The sequence below is a fragment of the Dipteris shenzhenensis genome, chromosome 5 (genome assembly GCF_047967505.1).
Source record: "Dipteris shenzhenensis isolate YYH24624 ecotype China chromosome 5, Dip_SZ_1.0, whole genome shotgun sequence".
NCBI lineage: Eukaryota > Viridiplantae > Streptophyta > Polypodiopsida > Gleicheniales > Dipteridaceae > Dipteris > Dipteris shenzhenensis.
The window spans coordinates 46,468,803-46,487,470 of NC_141600.1; the positions used below are offsets into that span (position 1 = coordinate 46,468,803).

The 18,668-nt window shown below is 45.8% G+C and overlaps 1 protein-coding gene across 1 annotated transcript in view; it reads left to right on the forward strand.

Annotated features, from left to right (window-relative positions):
- Nucleotides 1–18,668, forward strand: part of LOC147902094 (midasin-like protein) — a 193,926-nt gene that overhangs the window by 40,842 nt on the left and 134,416 nt on the right. Inside the window, exons 22-26 of the mRNA XM_087374676.1 lie at nt 4,217–4,410; nt 4,517–4,571; nt 4,818–4,968; nt 9,219–9,295; nt 9,542–9,650. Of these exons, the coding sequence (XP_087230802.1) occupies nt 4,217–4,410; nt 4,517–4,571; nt 4,818–4,968; nt 9,219–9,295; nt 9,542–9,650 (586 nt within the window). The remainder of the gene's footprint in view (nt 1–4,216; nt 4,411–4,516; nt 4,572–4,817; nt 4,969–9,218; nt 9,296–9,541; nt 9,651–18,668) is intronic.

Here is an 18,668-nt window from a genome sequence, read left to right on the forward strand (position 1 = left end):
CAAAAACATCGATTCTGCCCTTAACCAAAGCAGGGTGAACATGATAATGAAGGTCATCATGATTAGAATGACCTGAAGAAGAAAGGACCTTGCTTTCATTGTGGGAAGCTCGACTAGTGAAGAAAATGATAGATAGAGCTGAACGTGGGCCTAAACCTAGTGGTAAAGACACCAATAATGTAGTTATGCGCCAAACTAGTAATTCTAAAGAAGTTGTAGCTAGCGAAGTACAACAATGAAAGTTCCCAAAGAAAGGTTCAAGGATAAAGATATCGTTGAACTGATAGATTTGACCTATGAGGTCCTTTGAATATCAAACTAGCAGGAGGTAAGGTTTACTACGTGACATCCGGAGATGATTTTTCCAGGAGTACATGGATATACTTCTTAAAGGAGACGATTTTTCCAGGAAGACATGGATATACTTCATCATGGCTGAGTCTTCCCTTCACCTCCTGAGTGCCGATAGAAACTCAGTACGAAGACTTTGTATAAATGGATGCTCAAGTATGTGTTGGTGTGTGGATTTGTATGTGTGAGAGCATATGTTTATAATATGGTCTACGCTCATTGTTGGGCGTTGATGACGCCAATGGGGATGCCATAGTAGCTAGTCCCTACTATGCGTGATGGAGCTTATGGTTTTGAACCTTATCTGTGACTATCATGAGATTGAAACTGCACTGTGTTGTGTTTTTAGACATGTTCTTGGATTCATATAGATATATACTTCTTAAAGGAGAAGTCTAAGACCTTTTAGTACTTTAAAGAATTCGTGGCCATCGTTGAAAGCTAGAATGGCAAGCGTGGTAAGGTTATCCCTTGTACCCACAGCTCTCCCTGTGCCTTCCACACCCTCTAGCTTCGAGTCCGTCGCGAAAAACTTCACTTTTTTTGCGAAGAGCAGTTCGTTTTTGCTGGCAGCCACCTCCTACAGGGTCCTCTTGCTTGGGCGCCTCTTCTTGAGTTAGAAGCGCTATTCTGGACTTGGGCAACTAGTTTTCGGAGGGTTTTTTGCTGATTTTGACTTGGTTTGGATCAGCCACCGCCTCCTACTGCAAATTAGAGGCTCGGTGCCTCTTTTTGAGCACTTTGGGGGCTTTTTCTCGGCTGGGCAACCTCATGTTGGACCCGTTTTCGAAAAAAAGATCCAGCTGAACGTGGTTTTTGTGGATTTGTTGCTGTTTTTCGAATGCAGCAATTATTCCTAGGTTCGGCGCCTATTTCTTGAGGGCTGGACACACTTTTCGAGGTGTTTTGTAGGGATGGATATGCTTTTTTAAGTGGTTTTCAGGACTGTTTTCCTGTTTTGAAGCTTTTCTACCACTCACGGGACTGTTCTGGAGCTTCTGGAACCTTCTCCTTGCTATTTTGAACCTGTCTCAGGCAGTATTGTGCAAGGACAGCTCACATTTTGCACCTTCAGGTGCATTTTTAGTCCATTCAGTTGGGGGCTTGCTGTTTTTTTCAAAACAGAGATAAAAATCATTCATTTAATGCTTGCCAAGGCAAGCAAGCTCAAAGGAAAGCACATATAATTAGTGGGAGAGCTCATCCTTGAGCTCTTTTTGAAGGCATTTCGCAGCCCATTTGCTTGGGTTTTGGTAAACTTTCGGTTTTGTTATTGCTTGCATTGGGAGTTCTTTTCCTGTTCCATTGCTTGCATTTGTTGGCCCTCATGCCACTTTGCAGGGTTTATGCCTTGTTGAGCCAAGCATTGCTGGTTTTTGAGGGAAAATTAGCACATATCGTAGCACGGGATCTTTCTGGTATACTTGAGGGGCATTCTCAAGCCTAGTATAGGCTTTGGCAGGAAAAGGGCTCCTAGGGACTGCTGGAATGCAAGGGGGGATCTGGCTGGGGGAAGGGAGCAGATCACAAGGATGGGGGTAGGCCGGGAGCAAGAAGTAAATTGCAGGGCGGTTTTCTTGGATTGGGAGCAGAGGCTAGGGGGCTGGGGGAGGGAGGGGGAAGGGAGGGAGATGATTATCATCGCGAGGCCTCATGGACCTATGAGACAAAGTACAATCCAAGGGTAAGTCATACAAGCCACCGTGTGCTGAAGCAAAGGGCTCGTTAAGGCCCTTGCTGAAAACTAGTACTCAGTCTCAAAAATCAAAATACATAGCTTGGTGCCATGGTGGCTCTCCTCTGAGCTGCGAAGAGATCTCGTATCTGTGTTTGTTGGGTAGTCTCTCATTGTGGCGGGGGGCATGGTCTCCATGACCTCAGTATTTGGTGGGCCATATTGAGTGTGATGCCTTGGCTTGGGCGGTTTGCTCTGAGTAGAGATGGGATGGGCTGGGCCTCCATGATATATGCGCTGGTACACCTCGGCATCGTGTGTGGCCCCTATATCTCTGGATCCATCACTCCTTGTCGTCTCGTCCCACCAATCCATGCTGCTCGCATGTCTGCTATCTCGTCTTCCTCTACTCCACTATGTTCGGGGGCAAATTTGAATGCATAGAAATTTGTGACGTGTCGCTAGGTCGGTCTATTTCAGTGACCAGTCTCTCGTTGCACTATCACCTCTCACTGTCCGATCTGATGCGGTGGAGTCTCTTTGTGGTGGTGTATCTTCATCCGATAGAAACCAACATAGGCCTGGTTATGAAAGTGAACCAGCCGGGAGAGAGGTTGACCCTCCTGAAAGAGATATTGGTACCGTCCTTGGATCTCATAGCAAACTGGGCAGGTGCATAGGAAATGCTTCTTTGTCTTCACCTCCGCCAAAGTGCATAACCTACATATCTACTGCTCTCTAGGCGTGCCTGTGGCTCTCCTTGCCTCGATGCATAGGAAACTCGTCTGCCCTCTAGATGTTGGGGTCTGATGATCACTCCATCCTTTGATACTCTCAAGAAATGTTCGCTGTAGAACTAGGCCTTGGTGGGGAGCTCTTCCGCAAGTCTGTGACGTGTAAAGCTAGAGTAGATCCAATTCTATGATACGGTTGATTCCTCGCGTGGGACCAGGGGATCAAGGGCATCCAAGCTGTATTGGAAAGGGGGGAGATGGTCCATCTGAATACCCTGACTGGCAAACCAAACCCCCCAACCCCCCTTTCTAAGCTGAGAATGGATTTTAAAAATGATCACATCTATGAAAGGGAACTAAACATTATTGTCACATTGGCAAATGCCTCCCACTTGCCAAGCAATGAGTAAATGCATGACAGCACAACTGCAGGAAACAGCCCCTAAATGCTTCACAAAAAGTAAGGGAAACAGCATAGACATGCCCTGCAACAACTGGCATGACCGGAAATGCAGAACAGCACATAATGATTGGAAAACAGCGCATACAGCTGCCAGCTGGAAAAGAGTACAAGGCTAGAGCATATAAACTGGCAGTAAGGAGCAAAAAAAGAGGATTTCTCTGGAACAAACAGCTCAAACATGTCGAGGAGCTTAAACACAACCCTAGAAAGTTTTTCCAGAAGCTGCATGGCAGCAAGTATTAGGGCGGGAAGCACCTGGGAAGGTATGCTACAGATTGTCAAAGAACTCTACAAAAGAGACAGGGAAGACAAGGGCACTCATGCATGCTCTATCAAGGCAGACAAAGGCACTCATACATGCGACATCAAGGCCACCGGTAATACCAATCATAGACAATGTGAGGAGATGGCTGAAAAGGCTAGCAAATGGGAAAGCCTTAGTCACACCAGGATTAGTGGCTGTGGGGAGGGGAGAAGACTGAGGAAATACTCACCACGGGCGGGAAGCAAGGTCACCCATAATACCAATCACAGAGGACAATGTGAGGAGATGGCTGAAAAGGCTAGCAAGTTCATCCACATCAGACCGTGCCCTGATTCCTTGTATCTTTGCCCATCGGCTGATTTTCTGCTCAATGCTGGTGCTGTACAGTTTGGCCATTAGGCTGCTTACCATAATTGTTTTGTAGTATTTTGTGATATTGCTGCCCCCTCCTTTGTGAAGCATGACCATCCTCTTGAGTTGCATTCTGGAGGGAAACGATCCTCTAGAGCTTTATTCATGAAAGTGGTGAGTATTTTCTCAGTCTTCTCCCCTCCCCACAGCCACTAGTCCTGGTGTGACTAAGGCTTTCCCTTGATCTCTCTTAATAAATTAGTTTTTGTTTTATATGCATTTGTGGGTGTGACATTTGTGACTTTATACAATAGATCAGTACTTGTGCAGTTGTATTCAACTTTTTAGAGTTCACGAAATGGATTCTTGTCTTGTAGGTGCTTGCAGAGAAGGGAGGCTCCAATGTTGAGGAGCTTGTAGCACATCCCAAGTTCTTATTAATGGCCACAATGAACCCAGGTGGAGACTTTGGGAAGAAGGAGCTTTCTCCTGCCCTACGAAATCGGTTTACTGAAATTTGGGTTCCCTCTATTACTGACGAGAAGGACTTGAGAAACATCATTGTTGCACGGTGAGTTTCTGTTTTAAGTCGACAAAGAAGAGGTACTTCATATCTGGATTTTAAAAACATTTCAATTTTCTCTGTCTGAGGTGGTAGTCCTTTCCTTGTCAAACAGGTTCTCAAGACCTTGTCTTGCTCCTTTGGTGGATCCTCTTCTGAACTTCTGGAAGGTAGAGTCGCTCTCTGTTTGATAGGCCTTTGTAGTGGGATCTTCCTTGTACTGTATTTTGTAGTTTGTTATAAAGTCACACTGCATACATATTAGAGGATGTGTTTTTACAGGCATGCGTGTTGCATGAAAAATTAGGCTTGATAGACTTGGATAGTTTTCAATATGGAACACCATGTTTGTAAAGGGTTTGTGTTTTGTATTTTAGGTTTTCTCCTTTGATCCTTTTGTGGTTGTCTTGTAACAGTGGTTTCAACAACAGCATGGTGGAAGTTGTCTTACTGTAAGGGACCTTTTGTCTTGGATCATCTTCATAAACACTGGAGAGGAAAGCATTGGGATGTATATAGCTCTTGTTCATGGAGCATACCTGGTACTGCTGGATGGTATTGGTGTAGGTAATGGCACAAGACTTTCAAGTAGAAATTGTGTGCTAGTGTTTTCAATGCAATGCTCATTGTTCTGGTGTTCTTGGGTTGCACAGACTGCTTACAGGTTATTCTGAAATGTAGACCTGCAACCATTGAACGATGGGTCTGCACTCTGCAGAGGGTTAGTTAATGACAGAGAGCTGGATGCATAACATGATGCATTTACTCCACGCATGTGATGCATTCTTGTCTACTACATTGCATGTACTCCTGGTGTGCTTCCGAATACGTGCCTTGTGTGCGCTGCATATGAAGTTGTCTCAGTTTAATAATTCTGTCCAAGCATATATAGAGACTTACATTGGTATTAGAGTGCAGGTTCTCCAACCTCTGTCTGCTATTGAAAGTGTGTTGTGGTATTAGTCATGTCTTAACAGGAGTGATAGAGTTTGTTAGATCTACGAACTCTACTCATTGATGGAGGTAAATTATCTTGGTGATTTTGACTGAAAAGTTTCAGTTTGAATAGCAATTGTGTCAGGAACAACATTTGAATCCAGACGAATGAGAGGGGATACCCTAGCCTCATCATGGTAACGTTGTGCTTTGCTATCACAATTAGAGGAGAGCCCAAAAGCTCCGGTCAAACTGAATAATGACCACTTCTCCCTCTTGGGGCCTGTCCATACCCACAAATGACACGAAGCCTAATTTCACCCCAAGGAAATCAGGCCATTAGATGATTATTAAGGGTAACAAGTGTGACCCAATGTGCAAAGAAAAGGAACAGCTTGATCATCTATATCTTTTTTCAATGAAAAGACTTCTATTAAGTATTCAATGATCATGGTAGAAATACATGATGTACAGCATGAAAAACAAAATATCGTGAGAGGGCAAGCAACTTGCTCATTGAAAAGAGCTAGTAAAGCAGGTTGAGCTGAAAAGGCCACCTCCATAAACAATGCTGAATGGACTCAATAGAAAGGTAGAGGGGAAGTAGGCTTTCAAGATGGCATCCATAAGAGGGAAGGAACCCTAAGTTGCGCCGAGGTAAAGACCGCCCTAGTATTGTCCATCCAATCCCCGCCAAGCAGGGCTGTGCAACGAATGAAGAAATCTTTCCAAGACTCCTGGTAGCTTGATCATCTTTATTCCTTTATTTATTTCTTGTGCTAGATTAGGAGTTCCTTTTCATGATGTTAATGACCAAATTAAAGAATGAAATCCCTTTGGACATGATTTCAATGGCACACCCAAATCTATAGATGGAATTCTTAGGTAAGATGTAGTGCTTTGGGCTATGTTGTCCCTCAGGGATTTTGCTTTGGCCTATTGAGTGACACAATTGATCGCATCACCCTAGTGTATGTTTTTTGCCAAGTTGCATGGACACTTTGAATATATTGATGAAATCCAATACCCATTTTAGGAATGATTCCCATGGATAGGTCAGTTGTAATGGCATCTGATCCTTGGAAGGATGGCCTTCCAACTCATTGACATGCATCTTGATTCTTGCAGTGTTTTACAACACCTATGTGTATGGTGGTCCACCATAATCCCATAGTTGGCATCTTTTGAAGATTCAAATTCAGTCTCTCTCTCCCCCAAAGTACTTTGAGAGACAATATAGTTAAACGGAGCAATTCTTGTAAGCTGCATGGATTTGAGGCGCAAATACCATCGAGTTAAGAAGTGCTTGAAGATGTTTTCAAAGTGCCTTTTCAAATAACCTTTGGATTGTAGGAGTTTTTCATTGACCTTTAATTGTTAGGTGGCGGGATTATTTACACCGAAGGAACAATTGCTTCCCATTACTCTACAAGGCCAAGGATATGCATATGTGTGGTTGTATGATATATTTTATCATGTCATGTGAAATGGATATTGTACATCTCATGATTCATGTCAATGACTACAAATACTCTATGCAATACCTAATCAATTAGTTGAATGGAGGAGATAACCATGTTTTTCGTCTAGAATGTAGTGGTGGATTCCCCCGATTTTTGCTGGGCTGCGTTCCATGGGGTGACAAGGGGTGCCCATGAGTCATGGGTAGTGTATCTTGCTGTAATAAAATCCTTCTTTCTGCCCCCTCGTGTGCTGTGTGCTCTTCTCTCCCTCTCTTTCTGCTTTCCTAGCTAAATCGTTACTGACCTTCACTCGAATGAGTTTCCAGCATTCAAGTATTAGTTTGAACCTGAAATTCAAAGTATCTAGAGCTGCTGTGATTTGTTGTTGATCTGTGCATTTGCAAGTCAGCTGAGTTCCAATGCAACAAACAAATTACCAAGCAAGTGGATATGCTTTGTGAAGAGAAGTAACAGGAACAGCCAAGTCCATGGCTAAACTATGAATATCCAGGGAAGCCAAGTAGTTGCAAAACTAGACTTTAACCTGGACATAAAATAGTTATACTTCTTATGTGGACAAAATTGATAAAGACAACTTTTTCTTTATCGGGAAAACATCCACCCAATCAACAAAATGGTGGTCATTTAACTATATGATGACTGGCTCAAAATTATACTGCCCATCCATGACTCGATGGGGTTGACCATCCCTTTGAATATTTGTCATAATTCAGCCACTGATTGAATTGGTCTTCTGTGTCACCCCGGCTGCTGCTTCTCCAAACTGCTGTTGAATGGTTCTATGCTTTACACACTAGAGAAGCCTTCAATGCTTTTTGAAGATGATGAATTTCTTCTTCCGTATCACCCCTGCTGCTGCTTATCCAAACTGCTGTTGGATGGTTCTATGCTTTACACACTAGAGAAGCCTTCAATGCTTCTTGAAGATGATGAATTTCTTTTATAAAAACTTTAGGGGGCTGAAGTTTGGACATAACTTCATCTTCATGTTCAATCGAAGAATGGGCAAGTGTAGGGTTACGATTACTCCCACTGGCTTCCTGGAACATGATGAACAAAGCAAGTATGGGTTCCAACGGAAGAAACACACCAAGGAGAGACTGCTAATCCTTGAATGATATAGGAGCAGATTCAAATCTGATTTGTGGGCTGCAGCAGTTGCAACTTAACAAAATGGAATTGAGAATTACTGCAGAGAATCAGATCAGCTAGGGGCTGTGGCAGATAACAGGCCTAGCACTGGCTATCTTTAGCAGTTAGCCCTAACTTTAAGCTTCATGCATAAAGTAGCTTCACTTTACTGAAAGCCTCGCTTTTCCGGGATCCTGGAAAAGCCATGCCTTTCTTAGATACCCAATCCACGGGATCTAAACCTCATCCACGCCAGCTTCTAGTCTCAACCCTAGGTTAGACGATGCCCTAACCCTAGATTCAATGGAAGGTCAGAGGTTAGCATGGCCCTGACCCTTGGTCTAAGCTTTTTTCTTTCTTCCTTGGACGATGCTCGTTTGGGAGAGACTAAAGAAAATCGTATAGTCTTGACAAGCAGTTGTAGCTTAAATGAAGAGAATGTGGACTACTTTTTGATTAGCCTTCTCCTTTAGTGCTAGCCTTTTTCACATCTGAGTCTTCCCTTCACCTCTGGAGTGCCTACAGAAACTCAGTACAAACACCTTTGTATAAACGGACGCTCAAGTAGGTGGTCTACCCCACTATTCGGTACTGATGGCGTTAGTGGGGTTGTCATAGTAGCTAGTCCGTGCTAACTCTCATGGGATTGAAACTGACTCTCATGGGATTGAAACTGCACACTGTGTTGTGTTTAGAAAGGATGAGTTTGGGCATGTTCCTGAATTCATCAAGATATATTGGCTCTAGTTAGCCCAATTATGGACATAACACTACACATTTTCAATTTACAGCCAGTTTTCTGGAGCTGCTGCCCTGATCCTTCACGTGCTGAAATATCACCCATGCATCCTGAATTTCCAACCAGCCATCAATGCTTGCAAGTTTCTCTGAAACAATCACAGCAGAAGCTGTGCTAGTTTGATGATTTCATTATCGTTCTGATGTCCCAGCTCTTGGCTGATCTAAATGTTATGATAGGCAAAATTTGGTTGTCAAGTTTAAAAAAGATTATAAGATCATTTTTGCGGCAAGAATCTGAATGTCTACAAAAATATCAACATGACCATGAAAAAGGATTTTGCCAGTGTACCTCCTTAAAGGCATGAAAAATGTCAATGGATTTATCATTTCCTGATTCAGAATCCTGTATTTTTGTTGTGGTATTAAAAGTTGGACTATGAGTTTACTATTGTAGCAAGTTTCATTACGTAATGTCTTATAATCACCTCAATGGGATTAACATATCTAGCTATCACATGTCTTTAGGTGCAGGATTATCAAATGAAGCAGCCAGGATGTTGAAGCAAAAATGTCTGGAATTTTTACTGCACCAGATTCCTCTGGTAACTTCTTAAATCAGTTTCTGGTAGCCTGAGTGTTTTTATTCTGGTCTATTGTGTAAGAATATATTTCGATTTCTGTATTCTTGGTGCACCACCAAAAACCTCGAGTAACTTCCTTGATCAGTTTTCACTGGCCTGCTTTTTCCTGGAGCAGGATGTGGACTCTTGTGTTCTGGAAGTGTGGGCCACTTAGTTTGAATGCATTATGTTTACTTTTAAGAGATTAACAATAATGTTAGCTCACAGGACAAGAAAGTGCAAAGGTCTGAGTTCGAGGAGAGTACCATGATGTCAACAAAAGTGTTGAGTTTCTCCAACAGTATGGTTGGCATCCATCCGTTTTTCATCCCTAAAGGTGAGCTTACAAGGGTGTAGCTGTTGACATGACACTAATAGTGGATGCCAATTGCTAATCATTTATGAATTTATTGTCTTGGATCCACAGTCTGAAGAAAGATGCTATTTGGTCAAGTGAAAATTAAAATCCTTAAATCCCAAAGTAGGCATGTGACATTTGCAAAATTTTATAAAAGGTCGATTGTTTTAATTATGTAGACAGAGGTGTGTTTTTCTTTAACTATCATATTCCTTTGTATATATGTGTGTCTCTGTGTGTGTTTACATACATATGCCTTTATGTGTGTGTTTTCACACAAAAAAAGAAGAAAAGGTGTGTGTGTGTGTGTGTGTACATACATACCTACATGTATGTATATGTGTGTTTGTGTGTATGTGTGTGTGTGTGTGTGTGTGTGTGTGTGTGTTTGTCCTATCGGTCTTTCTCAGAGCTTCAACATGAATGCTTTTCTTACTTTCAGAAGCTGTTTGCACCCCCTAATACTACTTCTTTGCAAGAATTACAAGCTCGGGAGACTCTTTTGCATCATGTGCATCCCATTATCAACCCACAGGAAGCTCTCGAACTGGATATGCCTTTCACTGATAAGGAGCTTGATGATGCCTTGTCTCATCTTAGCCCTGGTAAGGCACCGGGGTATGATGGTCTCACAGTGGAGTTTTTCTTACACTTTTGGGAGGATCTTAAAGGTGTCATCCTACAAATGATTAATAACTCTTGGCACACAGGAGTACTCCCCTCCTCATGGAAGCATGGCATAGTTAAACTCATTCCCAAGAGGAAATTGTGTGAGCATCTCATGGATTGGAGGCCCATCACCTTGATGCCAGTTGTTTACAAACTCTTTGCTAAAATGCTAGTGCACCGTCTTCATCAAGTGCTTTATGAGGGCTTGCATCCTTTGCAATATGGTTTCGTCCCTCGGAGGCAGATTCATGATAATATTGGCAATGCTCTCATGGCTATTGAATATGCAAAATATTCTGAACAGGATGTTTTTATTATGCAAGTGGACTTTGCCAAAGCCTTTGACACGGTCAACTGGGATTTTATCTCACAAACAATGGCTAAGATGGGCTTCGGGCCAAAAATGGCTAATGTCATCTACTGCTTATATGCTGGCTCTACAGCCCAATGCATCCTTGGAAATCATCTCTCGCAATCTTGGTCCTTGGGTCGTTCGGTTCGACAAGGATGTCCACTCAGTGCCCTGTTATATGCCATTGCTACTCACCCACTTCTCTCATACTTGGATCATCTTACCGCACAAGGTCTTCTCACTGGTCTTCAGATTCCTGGAGCCCCTTCCTTTATCGCTCAAGCCTATGCAGATGATTCTTTTTTTATGCAACACAATTCTCCACAGCAGTTGAAGATTATTATGGACACTCTTTCTTCATATGGCTTGGCTGCTGCCCTGAATGTTAATTTTGATAAATCTAGCCTCATACCTTTGCATTCATATGATTGGCATACTCTTCTATGGCCTGGGCACATTATGCAGCCCTATGATGTGGTCCGCCATCTTGGTCACCCTATTGGCCGGCACATCACTAGGAAACAACAGCTAAAGTGGATTTTTGACAAGCTTCATGCTAAACTCCATTATTGGAAGCTCTCCACTTGGCCACTCCATGTTAGGCTCCGGATTGTCCAGTCGATTATTATGGCTTATGTTCAGTATTATTTGCCTTTGATGCACTGGACTTCTCAAGACATTTCTGCCTTTATGTCTCACGCTATGGAACTGTTATGGAAAACAAAGTCTTCTGCTAAAGCTCTAAGACTTATGAGGATGACAAAAGTCTGTTCCCCAAGGATGCACGGTGGATTGAATGTGCTGAATATTGCGCACCATGTCTTGGCCAGGAAAATTCCTCTTCTACTCACCTTTTTTCGTCAGAAGCAGCCATGGACTCATATGCTTGCAACCATGTGCACGTCCTTACGTACTACTGCACATGGTCCATGGATCACTGATTTCTGGGAGGTCATTTTGGGCAGATTTGTAGGCTCTATCCCGGGTTGCCCTTTTGCTACTTCACTTATTAGCGATTGGAAACAGGTCCTTTTGCATGCTCATTGGGCCCCTTCCGTTTTGTCTCATGCCAATTCCCTTCGGCAAGAAAGTATTTACTGGAGTGCTGTTTTTGATCCTCCGTTGGCCCTCCAAGAGCCGATTCGGGCATATAATCTCAGCAAATTGGGGATCAGGTGTATAAATGACGTTGTTGATGCTACTGGTCAAATGCTTTCCTTCCCTCAAGCCATGGCTTCTTATCCATTAGCCATGCATCATGGGTTTATTTGGGGAAAAATTGCTGAATTGCTGCAGCCTTTTCTTCCCATCCCTCCTTTATCTAATAGGGACCGATTACACGACTGGCAGTTACACCCAGTGGGCTCAAATTCTCGTCCTGTTACTCTTTCTGACCTAACGGTTAGCATGACATACTCTTTCCTCCAGCTGTCACCATGGATTCACTTACATGCTAATTCTCTTTGGCATATGGCAAAATCACTTGCTTGGTGGCGAAAGAATCTCCGCAATTTATGGAGGAGCAAATTGCCTCTCAAGCAAAAGCTTTTCCTATGGCGTTGTCTTACAGGAACCTTATCCGTGGGGGTCACTCTGGCTCAACGAAGGATTGCATCTGCTTCTTGTCTTCGATGCATGGCCCCTTCTGAAACGGTGCCTCATTTGTTTTGGATGTGCTCCAGCACTAAGACCTTCATATGCAAAATTTCCATGTCGCTTCGCCTTCGTTTCCCTAACTCTCCTTTTGGGAAACATTTTTGGCTTTTTGGCAGACTTCCTATAACCCTGGTCCATTACTCTTTATTTTTGTACTGGGTCAGATATTGGGCTTTTTGGACCATATGGCAGGATCACAACATGAGATATTTTGGGAATCCATTCTTGCAATCTTATGAATATTTCATACTCTCCCTACGGCAATCTATCTATGATGCTTGCCATCAAGGAGATCTTCCTCAGTCATGCCTAGAAATAGTTTCTCTTTGCTTTTGATTTCCTGTTGAGGCTCTCTATTTTTTTGAGACCCTCATGTAAATTTTGCTGATAATATAATCATGGATTTACCAAAAAAAAAAAAAAAGGTGTGTATTTGTCCTACATGGAGATTTTCTCTTGATGTACTTTTTCAGCTTCCTAGTTTGGGATAGCTTTCTTGTAATATAAAGCATTCAAAGTTTTCACAAAAAAAAAAGTGTCTGTGTGTGTATAGTCCCACTCTGGGACAGCTATGAATGTAAGTGCTTTCTTAATGCAGAATTTCTTTTACTTAAAAAAATAGTGTGTGTGTGTGTGTAGAGAAAGAAAGAAAGAAAGAAGTATTAAAGTTTGCGGGAGGCCTCGCGGGCCTATGGGACAAAGTGCACAAAAAGAAGACTCAATGGGCTAGAGCAAAGGGCACGCTAGGGCTCTTGCTGAGTACTAACCTATGCTGATCTACTGCACTCAAGAGCTCAAGCAAAAGCAAAAATAAAAAATCAAATCAAATATGAACTGAAGCAATTTGATAGCTGGGACTCAAAAACCGAAGCTTGGCATAGTGTTGGCTCTCCAATGAGCTGTAAAGATATCTCGGATCTGCGTCTGTCGAGCTGTCTCACGCTGTGGTGGGGGATGTGGTCGCCTTGATCTCTGAACCCGTCGAGCTATGTCTAGAGTGACCCCTCGTCTCTGTCGGCTCCCTTGAGGAAAGCTGTGATAGGTTGTGAAGCTGGAGGAGGTCCAACCGTATGATATGGTTGATCTCATCTCGTGGGATCATCTCGGGTGGTGCATCCATGCTATATTGAAAGGGAGGAAGTCTGTCCATCTTTTTATCCCCCCCAAAAAGATTACTTGGTTTAAGAAACCAACCTTACGCCCACCAATCAAAAGAATGCTCTAGAGGGGACTATGATCCCATGTCCAATCACCAAGGGAAGCATCGAAGAAGAAACAGAAATGCAAGTACCGCCCCTGGTGCCCAAGGCGGGTGACAAAAAAGTATGCCCTGAGAGAAGCTTACCTGACTTGGAACAATCCTTGACATCCAGTTTGTGTTCCTGAATCATGAGAATAGCAATTGGGTCCCCAGTAACAACTGGATGAAGTTGGTTACGAATCAGCTGCCTATGGCGGCGGTGAGGTACACCTCTGAGGCCTTTGAACGTTCCAACTGACAATCCTCATCGGCGACAGTCGGATGAAAAACCCTACCCGACTTGCTAGCGGAGATATCCCTCTCCTGGGAAAGAATCCTTCTATCAAGAGGAGGGAAGTCAACTGGGGAAAGCACTCCCACATCTGAAGAAGGAGAAGCTCTATCCACGGTGATCTGAACAAGGTGCTCCCCAAGGGTAGGGGGTGCAAACAACTCCTCTAACTCAAAGTCTGCCATGTTTGCCAGAACTGCAAAAGAATTTCTGAATGATGCAACTTGGCATAGATGTGCGGATGATGGAGTAGAAGCTAAAAGCCTTATGTCTCTTTCAAGAGGTGAAGAGTGTGGAGCAGACGAAGAGGGCTGCTGGTGGGCCTCGTCCAAAAAAGTGTCGCTAGCATGGATTATGGCACGAGTGTCGGCAATGGGCTGCTCTAAAGATGTAAGCTTCTTCACAGGATTAACTGAAGGGAGAGGGGCAGCCTCATCCGCACAAGAAACTAGGACATGAATATCTCCTTCCTATATGAGAGGGTTTGTGGTGCCGTGAGAAGCCTTCGAAGATGAAACTGAATCAACAACTCTGATTGGCACCCAATGGGGGACGACTGGAACAGGATGTGCTGATGGTCCTGTTTGCACTGCAGAAGAAGGTCCAAGACGAGAAGCTAACGGGGTCCTCGGGAAGAAGTGGAAGGTCGAGCAGCGCGAGAAGTGGCAGGATGTGCAGTAGAACGCTAAGTAGGTCCAGTCGAGGTAGTGCTATGAGGCGCTACACCCGTGAATTTTTTAGTCCTTTTATTTTTTCTCTTCCTTGGGCAATCTCTGGTAAAATGCCGAGGGGTCTTGCAGATCCTACACTGATCCTATCTCCCAGCGATCTCGACTCTTTGCCTGAAGAATGAGCCATTTGGACGTTGGAGCATGATGTGGTCATCCGTAAGGTCAGGGTCAGAGACAACAACCCTAACACGTGGTACCTCGTCCGATCTGATTGCCTTTGTTACCAAAGAAGAAATCCCAGGAAGGGGGGATCTCGGTGACCATCCCGAAAGTGGCTCCAATGGAAGATAAGAGTCGATGGTACACCTGCGGGAGGCTAGGGAATCTGAGAAAGAGTGAAAACGTCTGGCCATCCTCCTCCACAAGGTCAAAGCCCAACGAGAAAGGTGACAAGAAAATCCTCCTAGAGCGCAGCGCCAAAGGACGTTGAGTGTCCAAGTGCGGGGGAAGTGAAGGCAAACAACGTCATTGAATAGCTTTGCTAGGATCATGGTTAAGGTGTCGATTCCATATGCGATAAACTCAGTGCATAGCCCCTCGTGATTCTTAGCTCGGCCATTGTGCAGTTTCAATGTTGCATCCTTGACTTCCCCTCTGGTGAACAACGTGCAAGTGGTGGGGCGAGGTGTGTGTATGAGATCTGGAGTGGGCTGGTGTGGGACATCATAAAGATGGTGTGCATACGTGTGCCAGACTCTCGTGTGTCGGTGAGGACGCTCAAGGAATCTCCGCCAAAAATCCTTAGAGTTGTTGCTATACAAGACGTGCAGTAGCTCCTCCTCATTTCGACGAAGAAATGCCTGCTTCTTCCGACGTACGAGATGTCGGTACTTGCGTACCGTGTCTGGTGTGTTCGGGAGGTGACATTTGATTTCAAGTCGGAGCTGTCGGCGCTAAGCCTTGCACTCCGCATCGTACCAATTGTTGCAGGGTATTGAACCAAGAGGTGGTGGTCTAGTGGACTGTGTGGTGTGGGGAAAGATTTGGAGGGCAGCCTCGTGGAGCGTGCGACTAATGAGGGCAGCACGGTCCTCTATGAGTGGTATGTGATCGATGTAGGTTAGGAGTCTGTTTAGGCGTCCAGAGTAGGCTGGTGAGAGGCTGTGATCAAAGTGTATGTTGTGGTAGGTGTCATGGTTCCTATGTGGTGTGTGTGGTGTGGCTAAGCGTGGAGTGGCGATAGTGAAGAATAGGTATGTGTGATCAGCTCCTGGAGGGAGTGGTGCTACGGTGAAGTCGGTGATACATGAAGTGAAGGTAGGGGATCCCATGATGTAATCTACTAGACTAGTGCCCCCCTCCCCCCGTGTGGGAAGCAAGTAAAACCACCTGAGGAGGGCCATAGGTCAAGCCCGTTGTAGATGATGAGATCATGCATCCTGCCCAGATCAAGAGCACGTGTCCATATGGTGTAACAAGCCCGTGTCGGTCCGATGAGGTCCTGGTCATACTTGCTCCATCTAGGGCCATGTTTGGTAGCATGATAGAGTCGTCTCGGAAGTCCAGGAGTGGTGCTTGGCGCGTGCTCGTCCTGGCGTTGAAGTCCCCAACAAGGAGAACTTCCCCACGGGCTGAAAGGTCTGGGATATCTTGATGTAAGGGTGCATATGGTGATGTCTCATCCTCCTCTCGTGCCACTCTGGCGAAGTGGGATGTGTCTGGCGGGAAGTACCATATTGCTATGAAAATGTCATGGGTGTCTGTGCGTCGGATCCGGATCCACATGAATCGGGAGTGTACGTCCTCCCTCTCAATGGAGTTGGCTCTAGCTAGGGAAGACCTGTACAATACTGCGACCCTTCCTGATCCTCGGACTCAACCTGTATCCCTCGTCTCATCCCTGAAGGCTGACTCCCATGTGTAGGCACTGACTATCGGTAGTGGACGCTCTGGGCTCTGGTGTGTCTCCATGTAAAAGACTATGTCTCGTCCTGTATAAGATTCCGAGAAGTTCCCTGGGTCTGACCATATGGTACCATTACAATTCCAAATGGTACAGTCTAGGGTCTTGGAAACCTGAGTCTCATAGGACCCGTCCCCCTAGGGGTACGCGTGGGAGCCTAACGGGTGCCGGTCAACAACCTACCATCTCGGACCATAGCCGATTTTTCCTCCTTGCGGGCAACACTGTATTGTGGCTATCTGTGCCTCCATCTCTGTGACGGGGGTCCCTCTTGGCGTTGCTCTGAGGGTCCCGAGCTCCTCTCGAAGCTGTGTGATGTCGTGTCTGAGTCCTTGGATAAGGGTGCCCTGCTCGTGTATAATGCGGGCCTGCTCCTGGGTGTATCGGCCCTGCTCTTGGGTGTAATGTGTTAGCTCTGCCTAACGAGCCCGGATGCTGTGTATCTCAGCCAATAGGGAGTCCCAAGCCTCTGGTGGGGGCCTAAGATGTCTTGGTCCAGGTTGGAATGAAGGTGGCCTGCTGAGGTTGTAGTAAGGGTGGGGACAGCATGATCTGGGCGGGGGAGTGGTATGTAGAAGTAGCGAGGCCGGACGAGGTGATGAGGGGTGGCCGACTGAGAGGTAGAGGTGATACGAGGGGAAAGTACTGTGGAGCCATGGCCGGTGGGGCCAGTGGTGAGGCTACTGGAGAGGAGACCCGTGATGATGATGCAAGAGAGGGGGAGGAGAGAGGCGGCGTAAATGATGAGGCGGATGATGGTGGTGAAATAGTGGTGGTAACCATAGAGGTCGAGGATGTGGTGAGCGGCATGAGCTTTGGGTGGGCCCCTTTCTTCTAGGCCGCGGTGCTGTCCACTGTCAAACCGCTCCGGTTGCTGCGTTTGTTGAAGTCCTCCAGATTGAGTTGCTTTTGTGTTTTCGCCTTGTCACCGTTCCCCTTCCCCATCTCCACGCGTATGCAAGTTTGGAGCGAAGGGTCTCCCGCCTAGTCTCCTGTCCTCATCCCCTGTTCCCTTCATTATGGGGGAGGCAGCAGCGGGCAAAGAAGGGATTGTTGGAAGGGGGGGGGGGTTTAATCGAGGGGTAGGGGGGGCGGGGGGCTGACTGAGGGGTAGCGGGGGGGGCTGACTGAGGGGTAGCGAGGGGGTATGGAGGGGTAGCGAGGGGGTAGCGGGGGTAGCTGAGGGTAGTGGAGGGGGTAGGAGAGGGGTAGCGAGGGGGTAGCGGGGGAGAGAGAGGGTTAGTGAGGGGGTAGCGAGGGGGGTAGCGGAGGGGGTAGCGGGGGGTTAGCCAGGGGTAGCGGAGGAGGTAGTGAGGGGGTACGGAGGGGTAGCGGGAGGGTAGGAGAGGGGTAGCGAGGGGGTACGGAGGGGTAGCGGCGGGGTAGCAGAGAGGTAGCGAGAGAGAAGATTAGAGGGGTAGCGGGGGGGTAGCAGAGGGGTATTGAGAGAGTGACCCTATGGGAGTGTCCACATACCAAGCGGAGAGGGAGAGGAGAGGGCTGGCGGAGGAGAGGAGCTGAGTCGAGAGGAGAGGGGGGCTGTACGATTTAGGAGAGGGAGGGAAGCAGCATAGGTTGGGGAGAAGCAACAGCTCACCAAGTTTGTCCATCTGAATGCTGTGACTACCAAACCATGTGGATATCCGTGCATACCATGCTGTATCAACACCGCTCTCTGCCAGTCGCTTGGAAGACTCTAGTAGTAACCTCAGTAATCTCCACTGGGGTACGACCCAGACTCTGTGGAGGAATGTCATCGTCTGAAAGATGGCATCAATCCTGGAGAGGGGTCATGACGAACTATGCTTGTATAATTTGATGGGGGAGTGAGGGCTTACTCTGAATCATCCTAGATCCCATAGTCACCTGTAACCTCTCAAATCTCTTGGAGTCTGTCATTGAGATGTCACTCCCCCATAAAGGTGCTGCATACATGGTAGTTGGTCTCACTAGGGTGTCATAAAGCCAACCCTCGTCGGAGGGTCCTGGAAGTTTGCCTAGAAGCAGTGCCTCTCTAGTCATGCCAGAGCACCCCGCCCTCATGTGAGTCGTGCTCTAGCTGCATAGGTCATCGTGTAAATTGGTCCGGTGAACATTGCCCCCAAATATGTGTAAGACTGCACTATCTCCACTGGCTCATCTCGATACGTGAAA